Source organism: Prionailurus bengalensis, unplaced genomic scaffold (genome assembly GCF_016509475.1).
Source record: "Prionailurus bengalensis isolate Pbe53 unplaced genomic scaffold, Fcat_Pben_1.1_paternal_pri Un_scaffold_51, whole genome shotgun sequence".
NCBI lineage: Eukaryota > Metazoa > Chordata > Mammalia > Carnivora > Felidae > Prionailurus > Prionailurus bengalensis.
In genome coordinates this window covers 411,809-429,185 of record NW_025091155.1, presented here as the reverse complement: position 1 = coordinate 429,185, position 17,377 = coordinate 411,809, and the positions used below count along the sequence as shown (strand labels likewise).

Below are 17,377 nucleotides of genomic sequence, written 5' to 3'. Positions count from 1 at the left end.
CCGCCTGGCTGCACCCTGGGCCGCGGCGCGGGGGAGGGGCCCCTCGGGAGGCGCGCGTGGGGCGAGAAGCGTGCCGAGGCGAGACCCGAGCGTGGCGAGCAGAGGTGCCGGCTCCCGCTGGGTTCCGCGGCTTGGGACCCCGGCCCACCCCCCACCGGAGCCCCCTCCCCTCTGTTCGCTGCCCCGCGCTGGGCCTGGCGAGGGGGGCGTCGGAGCTGTGGGTACCGTTGACAGTTAGGCCTCTGTGCGCATGCGCAGTGGTTGCCTCTTCTGAAGTGCGCAAGCGCGCTTGTGTCTGGCGGTATTGCTTGCTGCCGGTGACTGAGAAGTGGCAGCTACCCAAACGCGGATCCTCACTGCTGGCGTGTTGTGGCCAGGCGGGTTTGGCCTGTCTCCGACGCTAGTGTTGGGCTCGGGAGGTAGTGGAAAGGGAGGGCGGGGTGAAGTCTCTGTGGAGCCCGCCGGCTTCGCAATGAAGAGGATTTGGGGGTTCGGGAGGGAGAAGGGCATGTCGCCCTTGGGCTCCGCTTCTGGCTTGCAGAGGCAGGGCAGGGGCGTTGGGCAGAAGAACAATACAACTGACAACTTGCTGCTGGGTTACCATGTCCAAGACAGAGATCTCAGAAAGATCCACAAGGCTGCCTGGATGGGCAACGCAGCGCAAGTGCAGCAGATTCTGTTCTTCGCGGAAAATGGCGTGGATGATAGAGACAAGATGAACAGGTACTAGGGGCGTGGAGGCTGGCAGGGAGGAGGTGGGACGGACCTGGGAGAAGAGCACACCTGGCCTAGCTCTACCTGTGCATCCGAGCCCTCCCTCGGGGGGCTGGGTTCTCTTCCCTCCTGAGGTCCCGCTGCCCCTCGGTCGTGGGAACCCTACGTGGTCTAGCACCAGGCCGACCGCGTGAGCGGCAAAAACAAAGTCTTCAGCTGCCCTGGCACGTACCCGGTAATTCCTGAAAAGACCACTTGACTCTCAAGTTTGACGTGATTTACCCAAATTTCAATAGTAATACACACGAAATTAAGTGTCGACAACATGTTGTTTTTAATGGATTCATTTTTATACCATAACGTCATAGAAAAGTGCATAATGGGAGAAATAATTCCTGTAATCAACTTCTGGGCTAGAAATTCTTGGGACAAAATCCAGTACCCAGTTTATGTCTGTGTACGCTTAGGTGTGTGTGCTATTTCCTGAGGGACCTGGGAAGGACATTTTGAAGTGGAAGATGGCTCTGAATAGGAGGACTCCTTTTTCTCAAAATGTGTACCCTTCCTGTATTTGTCAGTGTTAGGTAAAGCAAATGAAAGCATCCTGGTTTTAAGAATTTTGAGCTACACATGCTCTTCTTGTGATGTCATTAAGGAAATTTTTGTACATCTTGTACTATCTTGTACATCTGAAACTGATAGAAAACTGTATGTTAACAAACTGGAATTAACCTAAGAACTTATGTTTTTATATGGGAGGTAGATTTGCCCTTCCAGATACCAAAAGGTACCTGAAATTTCCACAAATTATTCATTTACTCACAGCTGAAAAGACAGATAAAGGAGTAGTGCAGAGTAGAACATGACCAACGCTCAAATATACTTAAGACTTTAGAATTTCATACTGGTGACATTTCATATTAGTAGGAAAAGGTGAACTATTCGTAAGTAGTGGAGAAACAGCCTATTTGGAGAAAACTTGTTAGAATTTTATCTCCCTAAAATAAGTTCCAGATGGGCTATAAATTTAAAAATTGTAATATGCAAAATAAGAAAAGTAACAGAAAAAAATCCCACAAATGCCTATTTACCCATCCTAAGAATGACTTGAAAAGCAAGACTTTTGGGGGGTGCCTGGGTGGCTCAGTCAGTTAAGCCTCTGACTCTTGATTTCGGCTCAGGTCATAATCTCAGGTGTTCGTGGGTTCAAGCCCTTCGACGGGTTCCCTGCTGTCAATGTGGAGCATGCTTGGGATTCTGTGTTGCCTCTCTCTCTCTCTCTCTCTCTCTCTCTCTCTCTCTCTCTGTCTATTTCTCTCTCAAAAAAAAAATTGGGGCCCCTGGGTGGCTCAGTTGGTTAAGCGGTCTGACTTTGGGAGTCATGATCCCGTGCTTTGTGGGTTCGAGCCCCGCTTCAGGCTCTGTGCCGACAGCTCAGCTTCTGTGTCTCCCTCTCTCTCTGCCCCTCCCTTGCTTGCACGCTGTGTCTCTGTCTCCCAAAAATAAATAAATATTAAAAAATATTTTTTTAAATCAAGAATCCTGGAGATTGATTTAGCAACATAAACAACTAAAAGCCTCTATCAGAAGATAATATTATTAAAATAAAAGACAATGCACTTGCAAATATTTACAACATATTTGTATCAGACAACAGAATCTGTCTTTGTTTTACAGGGAAGTCTTTGAAATCAAAACAAACAAAAACCTCTAATGTGAAATCGTGCAAAGTATTTCTTTGCATATCTACAAGGGACCAGTGGACACAGGGAAATATAGTGTCCCTGGGAAAAAAGAAATTTAAGTGAAAAAGGGACTGAAATACAGTTTTCCATCTACAACCTTTGTGAAAATAGAGTGATGGTGCTTATGCTGCCGCTTAAAGTTTAAGTTGTTTTTGACTTTCCAACAGACAATTTGGTATAAGTACCACATTTAAAAAATATGTATTCATTTTACCCATCAATTTTATTTCTAGTAAAATATCTTTAGGAAATCACTAGAGATAAATGACATATATTTTGCTTTTCTCAGCACTATTTACAATAACAATGTATTAAGAAGTACTCGTATAATGGCTTTTATAAGTAAATGTCATTACATCCATAAGATGGATATGTGATCATTGAAAGTGGCATAGATAATAGATATACACAGAGATGCAGAGCTGTGCTTTAGTGGATCATTAAGTGAGAACAAAAATCAGTGTGATCATAGGTACACACAAGCAGACTACAGTTTTATGTTAAGCCCAAAAATGCAGAAAATGTGACGACATTTGTTATTTCTGAGCCTTTGTATTTACATGCATTTTTCTTTGCCTTCAAAGAAAATCTGTGCTTTCTACAGGAAAAGGTGTATAAAGGTCCTATTAAAAGTTTATTATCAACAGAAAGGGTTTATTGTCGTTGAAGTGATCCTGGAGAAGAGCAAGAATATTGATCTTATATACATAAAAATAATTTCTCACTTTGTGTTAAAAATATTTTTGGATGTAAAATAAGAAAAGTGAGTTAATTAAAATGTTTTTTGAGGATTGGCACATTTGGACAACTTTTGGCCTCTTCAGAAGTAAAGGGAGTATTTTTATTTGCACTTGTAGATTTTATTATGCGTATATTAAGCATATACATATGTTTTCTGTTATAGGTAGCTTTATTACGTGTAATAGGTAAATGATTTATATTAATCATGAAAATAAAATATATTAGTTGTGTGCTTATGAAAAAAACAAGACCTAGCAAATATAAGGGATTATTTACTGTTTCAGAAGTATGCTTTCCTTTATATACCTTTTCTTTAAAAATATTGAACTCTCCAAATGTATTTATCCACTCTTTTCCTCTGTTTATTTATCACCTAGAACCTGCGGACATATATATAGCGGACATATATAGCGGACATACTCTACCCAAGATTCTTTTGTTCTCAAAGACTTCATTTTGCACAGTATGAGCAAGATGAGGAATTTTATTTATTTATTTTCTAAAGATTTTATTTTTTTAAGTTTATTTATTTATTTTTTGAGAGGGATGGGGTGGGGGTGGGGGTGGGGGTGGGGGGAATGGAAGGACAGAGAGAGAATCCCAAGCAGGCCCCGTGCTGAAAGCAGGAACTTTTCCAATACACTTTTCAAAGAGTCCCAGCACGGGGCTTGAGCCAGTGAACATGAGATCGTGACTTGAGCCCAGATCAAGAGCTGCACGCTTAACAGACTGAGCCACCCAGGTGCCCCAGCTTTTATCTTGTTTACTTTATGTTTTAAGTGTTATGTATTGTTGAGGGTGAAAGCATGAGCAGGGGGAGGGGGAAAGGGAGAGGAGGGACAGAGCATCGAAAGCAGGCTCTGCGCCAGATTTTATTTTTAAGTAATCTCTATACCCATCGTGGGGCTCAAATTTACAACCCTGAGATCAAGGTCCTATGCTCTACTGACTGAGCCGGCAAGGCACCCCTAAGATGAGAAATTTTACATTGAAGTATTAGGACTTAATCTCAATGGGAAGTTTTCCTCCTTCCTTTCAAAGTTTCTGAAGATAGGAAATTGTAAAAGATAAGCTTTACCTGACCTTCTGAAATTTATGAGAGTAGTAACTACTAATATCGATCGCTGGAAATACTTGATTTTCGTACAATCTGTAGACCTCAATATTTAATAAAATGAGCTGTTCCTAGTCATTGGAATCCTGAGTTTCCTGTGGCTTAAAGTTTCTTGAGAAGCAAAGTAAGAAGTCCTTAAAAAATGTTTTCCTTTTGTTAATTTAGTCCTCTTTTCCTATAATGCTTTTCAGAACTAAAATTTCTTTAAGTGCCAATCATATGACTAGAACTGCAATAGACCTATTGTATATACCATCATTTCACATAATGGAAGACACCAAGATTCTATGGTGTCCCACTATTTTATATGCCAATTATTTTTTTAAAGTCCTGCCATTTACAGTTGTAAGACGTTTTGAGTTATAAATTGCATTCCAATGTCAGAGATATTAAAATGTGACAAAATAAGCATCCTAGAATCATTGAAATGCAGTATTCTTGCTAATCCTTAAAACATATCTGCAAAGTAGGTGTAATTGTATCAAGGTACCTAATTGAAGTGTTGTCTATGTAAAGCAGTAGTAATTGTAAAAAATTATATTATCCAACAACTATTGAGATGTTATTTGTGCTAGGAAGTGTTCTAAATACTTGCATAGATCCTCATTTAAGCATCACAACGAGATCTTGTGAGATAACTACTCAGTATTTTATTTTATTTCATTTCATGGCATTTTATTTTATTATTATCTTTTTTTTTTTTTTTTTTTTTTTTTTTTTTTTTTTTTTTTTTTTTTTTTTTTTTTTTACCAATCTCTACACCTACTGTGGGGCTTCAAACTCACGACCCTGAGATCAAGAGTTACATGCTCTTCAGACTGAGCTAGCCAGGTGACACGAGACAACTACTCTTTTTATCCCCTTTTGTTGAGGACATTGAGGATAAGTCTAAGCAATAACTAGTGAGTAACAGAGTTAAACTAGGATTCAAACCCAAGTGGAGCTGAATCCCGAGGTCATGCTCTTTCTCTTCAAACAGGCTGCTCTTTTATTAGTGTGATGAGTAATCACTACTAAATATTGTACTTTCTCCAGAGGAAAACTGAATCTTTGTTTTGGAGGCATAGGAATAACATGCTACTTAATGTTTACAATTTCCTGAATTAACTGCAAGGTTTGAGAGAGTGCACTATCATCTCCTAAAAAGTCCTCTCACTTTTTTAGGACTGCTCTCCATTTGGCCTGTGCCAATGGCCATCCAGAAGTGGTGACCCTCCTAGTAGAGAGGAAATGTCATCTTAACCTCTGTGATCATGAAAACAGGACAGCTCTCATGAAGGTATGTAGTACCAGCTATGTCTGCCTGAGATGGATTTGATGTCATTACTTAGAATGAAAATGAAATTATTGCCTTGAAACAAAACGAATTGGTGAAACCTGTGGCATGCTTACTTTAAATTCTCAGAATTTACACTCTGTTTCTTGGCATATCACTGACAGGCCGTACAGTGCCAGGAAGAGAAATGTGTAAACATACTATTGGAAAATGGTGCCGATCCAAATATTAGGGATGTGAGTGGCAACACTGCTCTCCACTATGCGGCCTTTGGTGATAATATATCCATAATAGAGAAGCTGCTGCTATACAATGCGAATACTGAAGCAAGAAATAAGGTAAAGAACTAATTTATACATTATTTGAAATTTTATATATATACATGAATATTTTAGCCTCAAAATGTTTTATTTCACACACACACACACACACTCACTCACTCACTGAATTCTATACATCAGGCCCTGTCATAATGGAAATAACTCCAATGCCAAGTCAGGGAGGGCTAGAAAAAGGCAGTGCCCACAGAAAGGGCAAAGTTGTATCTCCCAGCCACCCTTCCACCCCAGAAAGAAAATGTTTCCATTAGTGCCTACAAGTGGATGGTAGTCTCAGAGCCCATAAAGGACTAAAGGTCTAGAGGGGAGTGAGGTGATGATGGAGGCTGGGTGCTATGCAGGGGCTTAGGCAAGGGGTGCTGCTGGGGATAGGTGGGAGGAGGAATGGAGACCCAGACGCAGCAGGGAGAGCTTGGATGTGTGCAAGCGGGAGGAGAAAGCAGCAGGTTGTAGGTGCTGGGCACTGCAGGCCCCGCTGCTCTGAAGATGAAGGCATTGGGGTCAGGTCATGTCTTGACATCCAGCAAAGGCATCTACTTGTGTTGGTAGCCACTCGGCCAGCCATGTACCATGTTGGGGTGTCCCACTTCAGAGAGTGGCTCCTGCTCAACCTTGTGTAGCTCCTCAGCAGGGTTGTAGCTGTACATGGGGAGTAGATGATGGCCACACTTGATGGCCCACCTTCCTTTTCTTTGACATGCATTACCTTTCACTGCTGAAGCCCCTAGAGGAACACCCTTGGTTGACATGGGCAGGGTCAATTTTACGTATATGGAAGTTCAAGGATTCCCTGAATGAAAATATTTGGCAATAACTTATTTATCTAAGATTTCTTCTTCCTTCCTTCCTTCCTTCCTTCCTTCCTTCCTTTCTTCTTATTTTTTATTTATTTTTGAGAGAGACAGAGACAGAGACAGAACAAGAGGGGGAGAAGGGCAGAGAGAGGGAGACACAGAATCTGAAGCAGGCTCCAGGCTCCCAGCTGTCAGCACAGAGCCCAATGCAGGGCATGAACTCATGAGCCATGAGATTAAGACCTGAGCCGAAGTTGGATGCTCTACCAACTGAGCCACCTAGGCACCCCTAAGATTTCATTTTAAATGAGGATACTTTTAAATAAACAGAGAATACTGCTTTGTTTTATGTATTTATGGCAAATATTTATGAAAACAATATATTTGTTAAAGGTAAAACTTATTTTGTTTCCAAATATTTTTCCCATCCAATTTTTTTTATTAGTGGAAAACAACACAGGAAAGCAAAATTTGCCCTAGGCTTTGTCTTAAAACTCAAAGAAAACAAATGCATTTTACAATAAAAAACATCGCTGCTGTTGACAAGTTCCTATTTGATAAAAAAAGTGATTTATAAAAATGGGATTTATCTTTTATTGGCCAAGGCTTAAGAGAAAAAAGGGGAAAGGAGGGAGCAGTCAGAACTAAGTAGGCCAATTTGGAAATTTGACAAGTGAGATAAAATAACAAGAAGAGGCTGTTTGTTTTATTGTTTTTTTTCCCCTTCAGTTTATATGGTTAGTCAAGGAGTCTTCAATTTTTGAGGGGAATAATTGTTACTTAGGGAAACAGTGAGTTGCAAACCTGCCTAGAGACCAAGTGTAGGAGGACTCAGAAGAAATCAGATTGGCAGTGAACAGGTGGTTGATTACGTGGGCAATGAGAAGAAAGAACAAATAATTAACTGTCATATAATCCTATTCTGGCAGAAACAGCCACTTAGGTAAGAGTCTAAACTCTGCTCTGAAATCTAGAATATCTTGGTGGGAAGTAAGAAGTTTAAAAGTAACGCAATCAAGTTGCATTTTGACTTTACATTTAGTCCCTGTTCTACCTCTGCTCAGGGAAATTAAATGCAGTTTTGATAAGTCATTCTTTTGGCTAAATCTTCAAATGATAGAGGGAGTTGGCCACATAGATGAGACTGATGTGATTGTCTGCTGCACCACTCTCAGCTAGAATTGTGGTGGTGAATCCCCGTGCCTGGGGAAGTTTCAATTTTTTTTTAAACAAGCCTAAACTCTCTCCTGAAGAGTTTGAGTAAATCTAGTAACATGTATACATAGACATGGATATTTAGAAATATTTTTTTGAGACTGTGCTACAACTCTTGGTTAAGAACTACTGGGGTGTGTGGGTGGCTCAGTCGGTTAAGCATCTGACTTCAGGCTCAGGTCATCATCTCACAGTTCACAAGTTCTAGCCCCGTGTTGGGCTCTGTGCTGACAGCTTAGACAGAGCCTGGAGCCTGCTTCATATTCTGTAGTCTCCCTCTCTTTTTGCCCCTCCCCTGCTCGTGCTCTTTCTCTCTCTTCCACAAAAAGTGGACATTTAAAAAAAATTTAAAAGAAGCTAACTACTGAATGGAGGGGTACCCAGGTTTTTCAGTTGATTAAGCGTCCGACTTCCACTCAGGTTGTGATCTCATGGTTTGTGAGTTCGAGCCCCACATTGGGCTCTGCACTGATGGTGCAGAGACACATGAGAGTCTCTCTCCCTTCCCCTCCCCCACTCGCTCACGCTTGCTGTCTCTCTCTCTCTTTCTCTCTCTCTCTCTCTCTCTCTCTCTCTCTCTCTCTCTCATATTCATAGCCATTTGGTTATTACAAGCAGTGTTTTCCTGGTTGCAATAGGAGAAAATCTTGAATCTTTATTAGTTGAAGCTATGTGACCAACTGTCTTATGATGTCTGTTAAATTCATATAGCCCTGGCATAATCCAAATGGTAGTTTTAAACATGGAAATGCAGTTAGTGACAATACAGTTGGGAATTGTTTTCATAATTTAGTTTCAGCATAGTTGTGAACTAATTTGTCTATTTGATTAACAGTCTGGGAGAATTAAACACAGATAGATTGCAGTTTTAATAAGCGTTGGAAAAATTCTTAAGGTGGGTGTTACGAGTCTTTTTGTTGTGATTCTTTTAGACAGAGAGAGTGTGAGTGGGGGAGAAGGGCAGAGGGAGAGAGGGAGAACCTCAAGCAGGCTCCAAGCTCAGTGCCAAGCTTGATGCAGGACTCAGTCCCACAACTCTGGGATCATGACCTGAGCTGAAGTCAAGCATCAGATGCTCCACTGACTAAGCCACCCAGGCTCCCCTCTTATGAGTCTTAATAGCACTTTTTATTACATGTTGGGGCCTAAGTTTTTGGGAAAACATGATACTGATACTTCAGGAAAGATTTACATACAAATATATGCTTTATGCACAACCAAAATACCCGTGGGCTATTGACTAAATTTGGCCCCTGGATGTGTTTCGTTTCCTCCATACATTGAGTCAACATTTAAAATTATGACACTCATGCAGAAATCTGGATTTCAGACTTTTCTTATAGAATCATACCTGGTACTTTGAGCCCATACTACTGTTTGGTATGCATTCCAGCGGCTGACCTTTTTGTATGAGGTATGGGTGTCTCCAGTTTGCTACTGTCCCCACTTAGGTTCTTCACTTACTCGAGTCACCTACTTTGCCTCCATAAGCATTGTGTTTACAATTACTGTTTTATGATATATATATATATATATATATATATATATATATGTATATATATATACACACACACACACAAACACACATATATTTATACACACATATATATACATATATATGTATATGTGTATATATATATATATATATATATATATATATATATATTTTAGACTGCGCTAATCAGATCTCTTTTGGACACAAAGAAACCTTGGTAATTTTTTTTTAAAGTTAATTTTGACAGACAGAGAGAATCCCTAGGAGGCACTGGGTTTGAACTCATGAATCATGAGACCATGACTTGAGCCAAAGTCAAGAGTCAGATGCTTAACTGACTGAGCTACCCAGGCGCCTCTGTTTTATGGTCTATTTTGATAAAGATTTCAAGGTTTTCAAGGCAATCCATATTAATTTATAATATATATTTTGTATTTTATGTTAATGTCTTCGGAACAGGATTGAATTTTCCCAGTTAGACTTTCTAAGTTGTTTTTGTATTGTATTCATTTTTTTACCGTTTATTGATTTTTGAAGGAGAGAGAGCACATGCATGAGTGGGGGAGGGGCAGAGAGAAAGGGAGACACAGAATCCCAAGCAGGCTCCAGGCTGAGCTGTCAGCATAGAGCCCAATGCAGGGCTTGAACTCACAAACCATGACATCATGACCTGAACCGAAGTCGGCCTTTTAACTGACTGAGCCACCCAGGTGCCCCATAAGTTAGTTTGAAAACAAGACACTTTTTCCTTCTGTGTACTATGAATAATCGTATTCCTGGGGTGCCTGGGTGGCTCAGTCGGTTGAGCGTCCGACTTCGGCTCAGGTCATGATCTCGCTGTCTGTGAGTTTGAGCCCCATGTGGGGCTCTGTGCTGACAGCTCAGAGACTGTAGCCTGCTTCGGAATCTGTGTCTCCCTCTCTTTCTGCCCCTTGCCCGCTCAGGCTCTGTCTCTCTCTGTCAAAAATAAATAAACATTAAAAGAAACAAAATTTGAATAATCGTATTCCTATTGGAATATTTGCAAACTGTATTAGATTAATCATGGTTACAGTTGAATAGGTTATGCCTATTGCAGACAATACTCTCTTTCTCCTCAGCATTGTTCCCTAAAAATGCAAATAATGTGGTCACTTTCATTATGCTAAAAATGATCTGTATAAATCAGTGTTTGAATTTTTATTGATAAGCCATTATATTTTTATTTCCAATTTATATTTTGCCTAAAATATAAAGTAAGTAGCTATTCCAGTGGAAACTGGAATACAACTAGAATACAGATTTTTTTAGAAGTAGATATGTATTAGGGTCCCAGGATTATTATAATTGACAATAAAATTTCATATGGAGCTTCCTAACAGTTAAGATAAAAATTTAGCATTTTATAATAGGAGAAAGCCCATGGGCTATTTAATATTAAGTAATCAAAGTTCATTTGAAGCTTAACTCTTGGAGTTCTGAGCCCATCTCCTTGGTGACCCATTTGGAGCAGCGATGCCTTATGTTGACATCTCGGATGTGAGTGGATCCTGATACCACTGACAGAAGACAAGCAAGTTTGTATAACTTGGGGAAAAGCTTCACCTTTGTCGGAAATCTCTCCAAACTATATCCCTGAAACTCTGATTCCTCAAATGTGAATGTTTGCCACAAAAAGGATTGTCAAATGGGGACTGAGCAGATTTACATGGATTTCTGTAATGCCAGACATATAATGCAGTTTTATAATATTTCTCAAACATAGATGATCATGAAATCTTTCCATTGGGACATAGTACTTACCTTCTGGCAAAGAAGGTATTCTTTGGAAGATAATTTAAGAAACACTACTCCAGAGATCATCATTTAGGTTATTAATTCAGTAAAAGTACTTAAAGCATATACTGCTGTGTTTTGGAGTTTGGAGATACAGAGATAAGAAATAGCCCCTGCTCTCAAGAAGCACTTGGTTTAGATAGGGAACAATAACTACAGTGTACCATGATAAGTACTGTGATAGAAGCAACGATCTTGGAACCAGTGAGTGTTTGAAGTGAGTTTGGGAGAATGACTTCATATAATCTGTTGAAGAAGGTGGAGAAGGGCTATTTCATTAAAAATTTTTTTAATGTGTATTTCTTTTTGAGAGAGAGAGAGAGAGAGAGAGAGAGAGAGAGAGAGAGAGAGAGAATCTGGAACAGGCTCCAGGCTGTGCACTGCCAGCATAGAGCACAATGCAGGGATCGAACTCACAAACCCTGAGCTCATGACCTGAGCTGCAGTTGGTCACTTAACCAACTGAGCCACCCAGGTGCCCCAGTGGAGGAGGGCTATTTTAAAGAGAAGCAGCAGCAGGTGAAAGCACAGTGGTGGGAAGGAAGAGGCCATTTTTTATTTACTTTTTGTATTATATGTTTAAGTTTAGAGGATCTTTTGTATGTTTTAAAATTCCGTATGGAAAGGTATAATTTTGTAAATTCTAAATTGTTTTTGCTCTTTTACAGGATAACATCACACCACTTCTAGTTGCTGTAAATGAAAACAAACAGCAAATAGTGGAAGTTCTGGTAGAAAAGGCAGCAAATATACATGCAGAGGATAAATTAAAAAGGTGCAGTAGTTTTCTTTTAAACCTTAGTATGGTTCTACAGTGGTAATAATTATTCAAGTCAGGAAGATTAACTTCAGAAGAAGAAGATTAATTTATAATTATATAGTGAAAAATATCAACACATCACCAGTTAGGTAGAAAGCAATTATTCTGACTGGGCAACATGAAGAACAGGGTATAGCAGAATTCATATTCCTTGATGATGTTGACTCATGTCATTTGCAGTGTTTATTTTTAAGTAGGTTCCATGTTCGGCGTGGAGTCCAACGCTGGGCCTGAACTCATGACTCTGAGATCAAGACCCGAGCTGAGGTCAAGAGTCTGATGCTTAACCGAGTCACCCAGTTGCTCCTGCAATGTTTTTTGTTTGTTTGTTTGTTTTTTGTTTTTTTCTGCCACATGATTTTGTGTTAACTAAAGGGATTTCATTTTAGTTTTATAAAGGGTGGACTCTCAGCTCTTAATTTACTTAATGGCCCAATATTGGCCTTCTTAACCCTTTTATGGTATTTTTTACACTTCTACTTCATAGAGGCACTTGGGTGGCTCAGCTGGTTAAGCATCCGACTTTGGTTCAGGTGATCATCTCATGGTTCATGGGTTGAACCCCACATCAGGCTCTGTGCTGACAGTGCAGAGCCTGCTTCGGATTCTCAATCTCTCTCTCTCTCTCCCTCTCTCTCTCTCTCTTTGTCTCTCTCTGTCTCTCTCTCTGTCTCTCTCTCTCTCTCTCTCTCTTTCTCTCTCTCTGTGTCTCTGCCCCTTGCCCACACTCTCGTGTGCACTCTCTCTCTTTCTCAAAATAAATCGTAAATAAACTTAAAAAAAAAAAAGAATTTCTACTTCATATACATTTTTCCTTCAAAGATGTATATTGGGGTGCCTGGGTGTCTCAGTTGGTTAAGTCTATGACTTTGGCTGTGGACATGATGTCATGGTTCGTGGGTTCGAGCCCCACGCCGGGCTCTGTGCTGACAGCTTGGAGCCTGGAGCTGCTTTGGATTCTGTGTATCCCGCTCTCTCTCCCTCTCCTTGCTTGAGCTCTGTCTCTCAAAAGCAAATAAATGTTAAAAAAATGCATATTAAACATAAATAGGAGTTGTTGTGTCTTTTGGATGACACTTTTCTTTAAATTGCTTTTTTTTTCTTTTTTGAGTAATACTGATGTCGTTAGGTGATCTCTAAGTGATGATTAATTACTATTACCAAGTCTCATCAGGTTTTATCCTTTTTCATGTCCAGTATATGTATTTTTGATTTTATTTTCAATTGGTAGGAGTAGAAAGATGAAAGATAACTTTAACTGTATAGACTTATCCTTTAATGAGGATAAGTTATAGGTGGGTGATAAAGAAGGAAGAGATGTGCTTTAGATTCACACAAGACTAAGTTGATTCATAGCTTTCCTACTGGCTAGGTGTTGTGACCTTGGGAGTGTTACGTATCATCACTAAATATGTTTCCTGATATGAAAAGTAGGATAATAATATATCCTTCAAGGGTGGTTGTGCGTAAATAATATTTTATATACATAGCATTTAATTTAGTGCCTACCATATGCTTATCAGCATCGTTAACTGTATTTATGCCTCTTTTGTTAGCATTCACATTAAAATATTATCATTTTAAGCCTGCAGATAGTTTTTATACTTGCTTGACCTCTAGATGGCTTTGAAGTGCACTGTATCAGATTAAGGAAGACGTGGGGAATTATTTTTTTTTAATCTTTACCTATTCAGATAAGTGACCTAGCATAGTTTCTTGTTTATCAAAAGACGTTAAATTAGCAAGTCTATAATACATTACCCAAGTGGGACAAGAAGCTTCCTTTTTGTCCCTTCATTTTACTCTTGGAGATCATTTACACAGATGAACACTGAAACATGTAAATGGTCGATTCTGAACAGATAGGCAAGATATTAACCTGATAAAGTATATCAAATTAGCTGTTTAAATAACTCTAAATTCCTAAGAGTGAAGTTATCTCTGTTATTTTAGAACACCCTTCATGCTTGCTGTAAATTATGACTCAACAAATGTAGTCAGGCTTCTTCTTCAGCAAGGTATTGATCCCTTTCCTCAAGATGTATATGGATGGGCTGCAGATGAATATGCTTATATTAAGGGTTTTAATCTGTAAGTGTTTGTCTTAAAATGCTAGTTATTACTAAACTGAGGTTTAAAATAATTTAACTGTTAACTTCGTATGTAACAGATGGGATTTCGTAGTTTGATCAGGCAGTTTTGGAATGGCAGTCAGTTAGTCCACAACATTAGCCAGAAGTCAAGCAAAGGACTAGACTAGTTGGAAGTAGGAATGTGTGCAGGATTCTTTATCTCAGGACTTTTGAGACATTTATCCTCCAGGATCCTAACCTTATCCATTTCATTTCAAGTATAACCCCTCTGCATGGGACACAAATAATGTTACATCTGTGTTTTCTAACTAGTAACTTGGGTCTTGAAATGTTCAGTTTTGTAGAAGACCCTCTACTTTCCTTTGAGGGCTATCTCCTGTACTCTGTCCCTTGAATTTTCCAAGAACCTAAGGAGCACGCTAAGACCAAAGAGACAGTCCTCTTTCACAAGTCATTTGGAGGGGAAAAAAGGACATCCTGATCATTCCACAGTTTCCTTTGATTCTGTTGCTGCAGAATTGCTGTTGAAACTGGTGCTGTAGTCTGGTTGTGATTGACCTTTACTCCCAGGATTCCCTTGCTGATCCAGTTTTCAGTCTTCATGGTGTTCCACACTTAGATTTCAAAGCTACAAAGTTTCTTTGTTCACTGCACATGCACATATGCTCAGCAGCTATCCCAAAGCACCAGCACCCTGTTTGGGCAGCTGGGCCTCCTGGCTTTCGCCATACACCCCTGTCCCTCCACACTCAAAGACCTTATGTGGAACCTATATCTTAGCCTAGACTTTCCTTATGAGTTACCCTTTGAGGATCTTGTTTGTTTTTTTTTTTTTTTTTGTGTGTGTGTGTGTTTTTTTTTTTGCCAGAAAATGTTAGTTGGGACCATTCTAAGCTGTCAGAGAGGTTCAAATGATGCTGCAGGAAGAGATCGGACTTCTCTTTCTCCTTTGTTAGCAGATATGTACCCCTGCCTTTTTTTAAGTAGGCTCCAAGCCCAGCGTGGAGTCCAACATGGGGCTTGAACTCATGAGCCTGAGATCAAGACCCAAGCTGAGATCAAGAGTTGGATGCCCAACGGACTGAGCCACCCAGGTGCCCCTGGACCACCGGTTTAAATCCTGTGGAGCATCTTTTTCTGAAGTCATGGAAGGTCTCAGCTTGCCCTTCCCAGAGTAATGAGCATCACCTAAGAGGCCATGGCCTGAGAGGCCATGTTTTGGGTATAGTATCTCACTAAATCCTCTTATCAACCTTATAAACTAAGGCAATAATTTCCCTTGGTTTATAGAGGGAGATTTTGAGCCAAAGAGAAGTGGCTTCTCCAAGAACAAATAGCTATAGGTTATAGAGCTAGGACTTCTGAGTTCCAAATACTTTCCATTCTGGCAAGCGAATTCTAATAATTCTCATTTCTATTTGATGTATATTTACTTTTGATAGAGGGAGATGGAGTACGAGCTGGGGTGGGGGGTGGTTGCAGAGAGAGAGGAAGACACAGAATCCAAAGCAGGCTCCAGGCTCTGCGCTATCAGCACAGAGCCCGACGTGGGGCTCAAAGCCATAAACCGTGAGATCATGACCTGAGCTAAAGTTGGATGCTTAACTACCCAGGTGCCCCTGGCAAGCTAGTTCTAATTTACTAAGCTAGAATGCCCTCAATTCATGACTGGTTCATCTTCCTGTTTTTTTCTTCTTTAAGCACAGACTTAATGAAAAGCTTCTAGAATGTACAAATTTGAAGTACATGGGGTAATTAAAGTTTTGATATTTGCTCTGATATTATTTGAAATACTCTAAGAATTTGATGTATTTGGTAAATGTTTTTCATATCAGTGTTAAAATAGTAATATTATTTATCACCCTTTTTTATACATAGCAGTTACGAAATAATTTGCCGACATAAAGAAGAAATCATGCTTAAAAATTCTTTGCAAAGCAGCCATCCTGGTAAGACTTTACATAGTGAATTGCTCTTGGTGGTCCTAACATAAGTAAAGTCAGAGTAAGGGTGTTTTGATAATGAAAGAACAATGAAGAAAAGAACACCAATGTGTAAATTGCATGTATATTTTTTCTTTCTTAATTTCTCTATAGTCTAACGTTCAGAATTATTTAAGAAGTTAACTGTAGGTAATTGAAAATATGAGGCAGTATTATCTGAAAAGAAATTCATTATTTTAGTCATGACCCCTAAAATACCATGTGACATCTTTGTGTAATAAATACGAAAATGCTTTGTTAACTGTTTATTTAATTTTGAGAGAGAGAGAGAGAGAGAGAGAGAGAGAGCGAGCAGGAGAGGGACAGAGGAAGGTAGACAGAGGATCCAAAGCAGGCTCCACCACTGACAGCAGAGAGCCCAATGTGGGGTTCGAACTCGTGAGCTGCGAGATCACGACCTGAGCCAAGGTCAGATGCTTCACCAACTGAGCCATCCAGGTGCCCAGAGGAAAAAAGATTGTTAAGTTAGTACGTTTTATGTTTCCTCCATAAACATATTATAACAAATTGCACTTGTTATAAAAATGGATCTTTTATAAAATGTTTACAAATGGATTATATTTAGTAAATATTGTTACCTAGCGATTTGTCTCATTAAAAAATGAACCAGCCCTCAAACTGGGAATTCTACAGTACTTTCCTGGTACCATAAACAAATGGCAAATAATAAGAACTGAAAATCTTAGCTAGTGTGCAGCACTGCCAATGAGATTGTTTTTTTACAGATAGCTTCCACGAGTACTGAAGAAAAGCAATGCCTTGTTGAGAGGCATAGGTTATTTCACATATTGTCTCAACAAGGTCTCACCATTATCAACTTCACTCCTCATAAATCAAGACAGAATGAGAGGGCGCTTGGGTGGCTGTGTCGGTTAAGTGTCCAACTCTTGATTTCAGCTCAGGTCATCATCATCTCACAGTTGGTGAGTTGGAGTCCTGTGTCAGACTTCTCTGTCGGGCTCCTTGCTGACAGCTCAGAGCCTGTGTGGCATTTTCCCTTTTCCTTCTCTCTCTGCCCCTCCCCTGTACATGCATGCTCTGCATCTCTCAAAAAAAATAAACATTTAAAAACAACAACAACAAATCCAGAATGAGATATGTTGACTTCATTAGAACAATGTTTTCTTCTGTTGGAGAATTGTCATGACACTGTAATTTTGTTAGAATAAGATACTCTGTTGCCATTAGTCAAAATTTTATCTTCATAAGTATTC

General features: G+C 39.8%; 1 protein-coding gene across 2 annotated transcripts; it reads left to right on the top strand.

The window, feature by feature from the left end:
* Nucleotides 1-390: 390 nt before the first annotated feature.
* On the top strand, nucleotides 391-16,192 carry LOC122478334 (ankyrin repeat domain-containing protein 26-like). 2 transcript variants are annotated; one of them, XM_043571961.1, is made up of 5 exons: nucleotides 391-723; nucleotides 5,479-5,593; nucleotides 5,755-5,928; nucleotides 11,916-12,022; nucleotides 16,042-16,192. In XM_043571961.1, the coding sequence occupies exons 1-5, from the start codon at nucleotides 473-475 to the stop codon at nucleotides 16,151-16,153; spliced, it is 759 nt and encodes a 252-aa protein (XP_043427896.1). In that variant the 5' UTR covers nucleotides 391-472; the 3' UTR covers nucleotides 16,154-16,192. The 2 variants fall into 2 exon arrangements, with proteins under 2 accessions (XP_043427896.1, XP_043427895.1); XM_043571960.1 differs by having other exon boundaries at nucleotides 16,039-16,192.
* Nucleotides 16,193-17,377: the final 1,185 nt, after the last annotated feature.

What these genes read in the sequence shown, in the direction of transcription:
- LOC122478334 (XM_043571960.1), top strand. Translation starts at nt 473, where the DNA reads ATGAAGAGGATTTGGGGGTTCGGGAGGGAGAAGGGCATGTCGCCCTTG. An exon ending in ACAGGACAGCTCTCATGAAG is followed by an intron (nt 5,594 to 5,754) that starts GTATGTAGTACC and finishes TATCACTGACAG; the next exon opens with GCCGTACAGTGCCAGGAAGA. An exon ending in GCAGAGGATAAATTAAAAAG is followed by an intron (nt 12,023 to 16,038) that starts GTGCAGTAGTTT and finishes TTTTATACATAG; the next exon opens with CAGTTACGAAATAATTTGCC.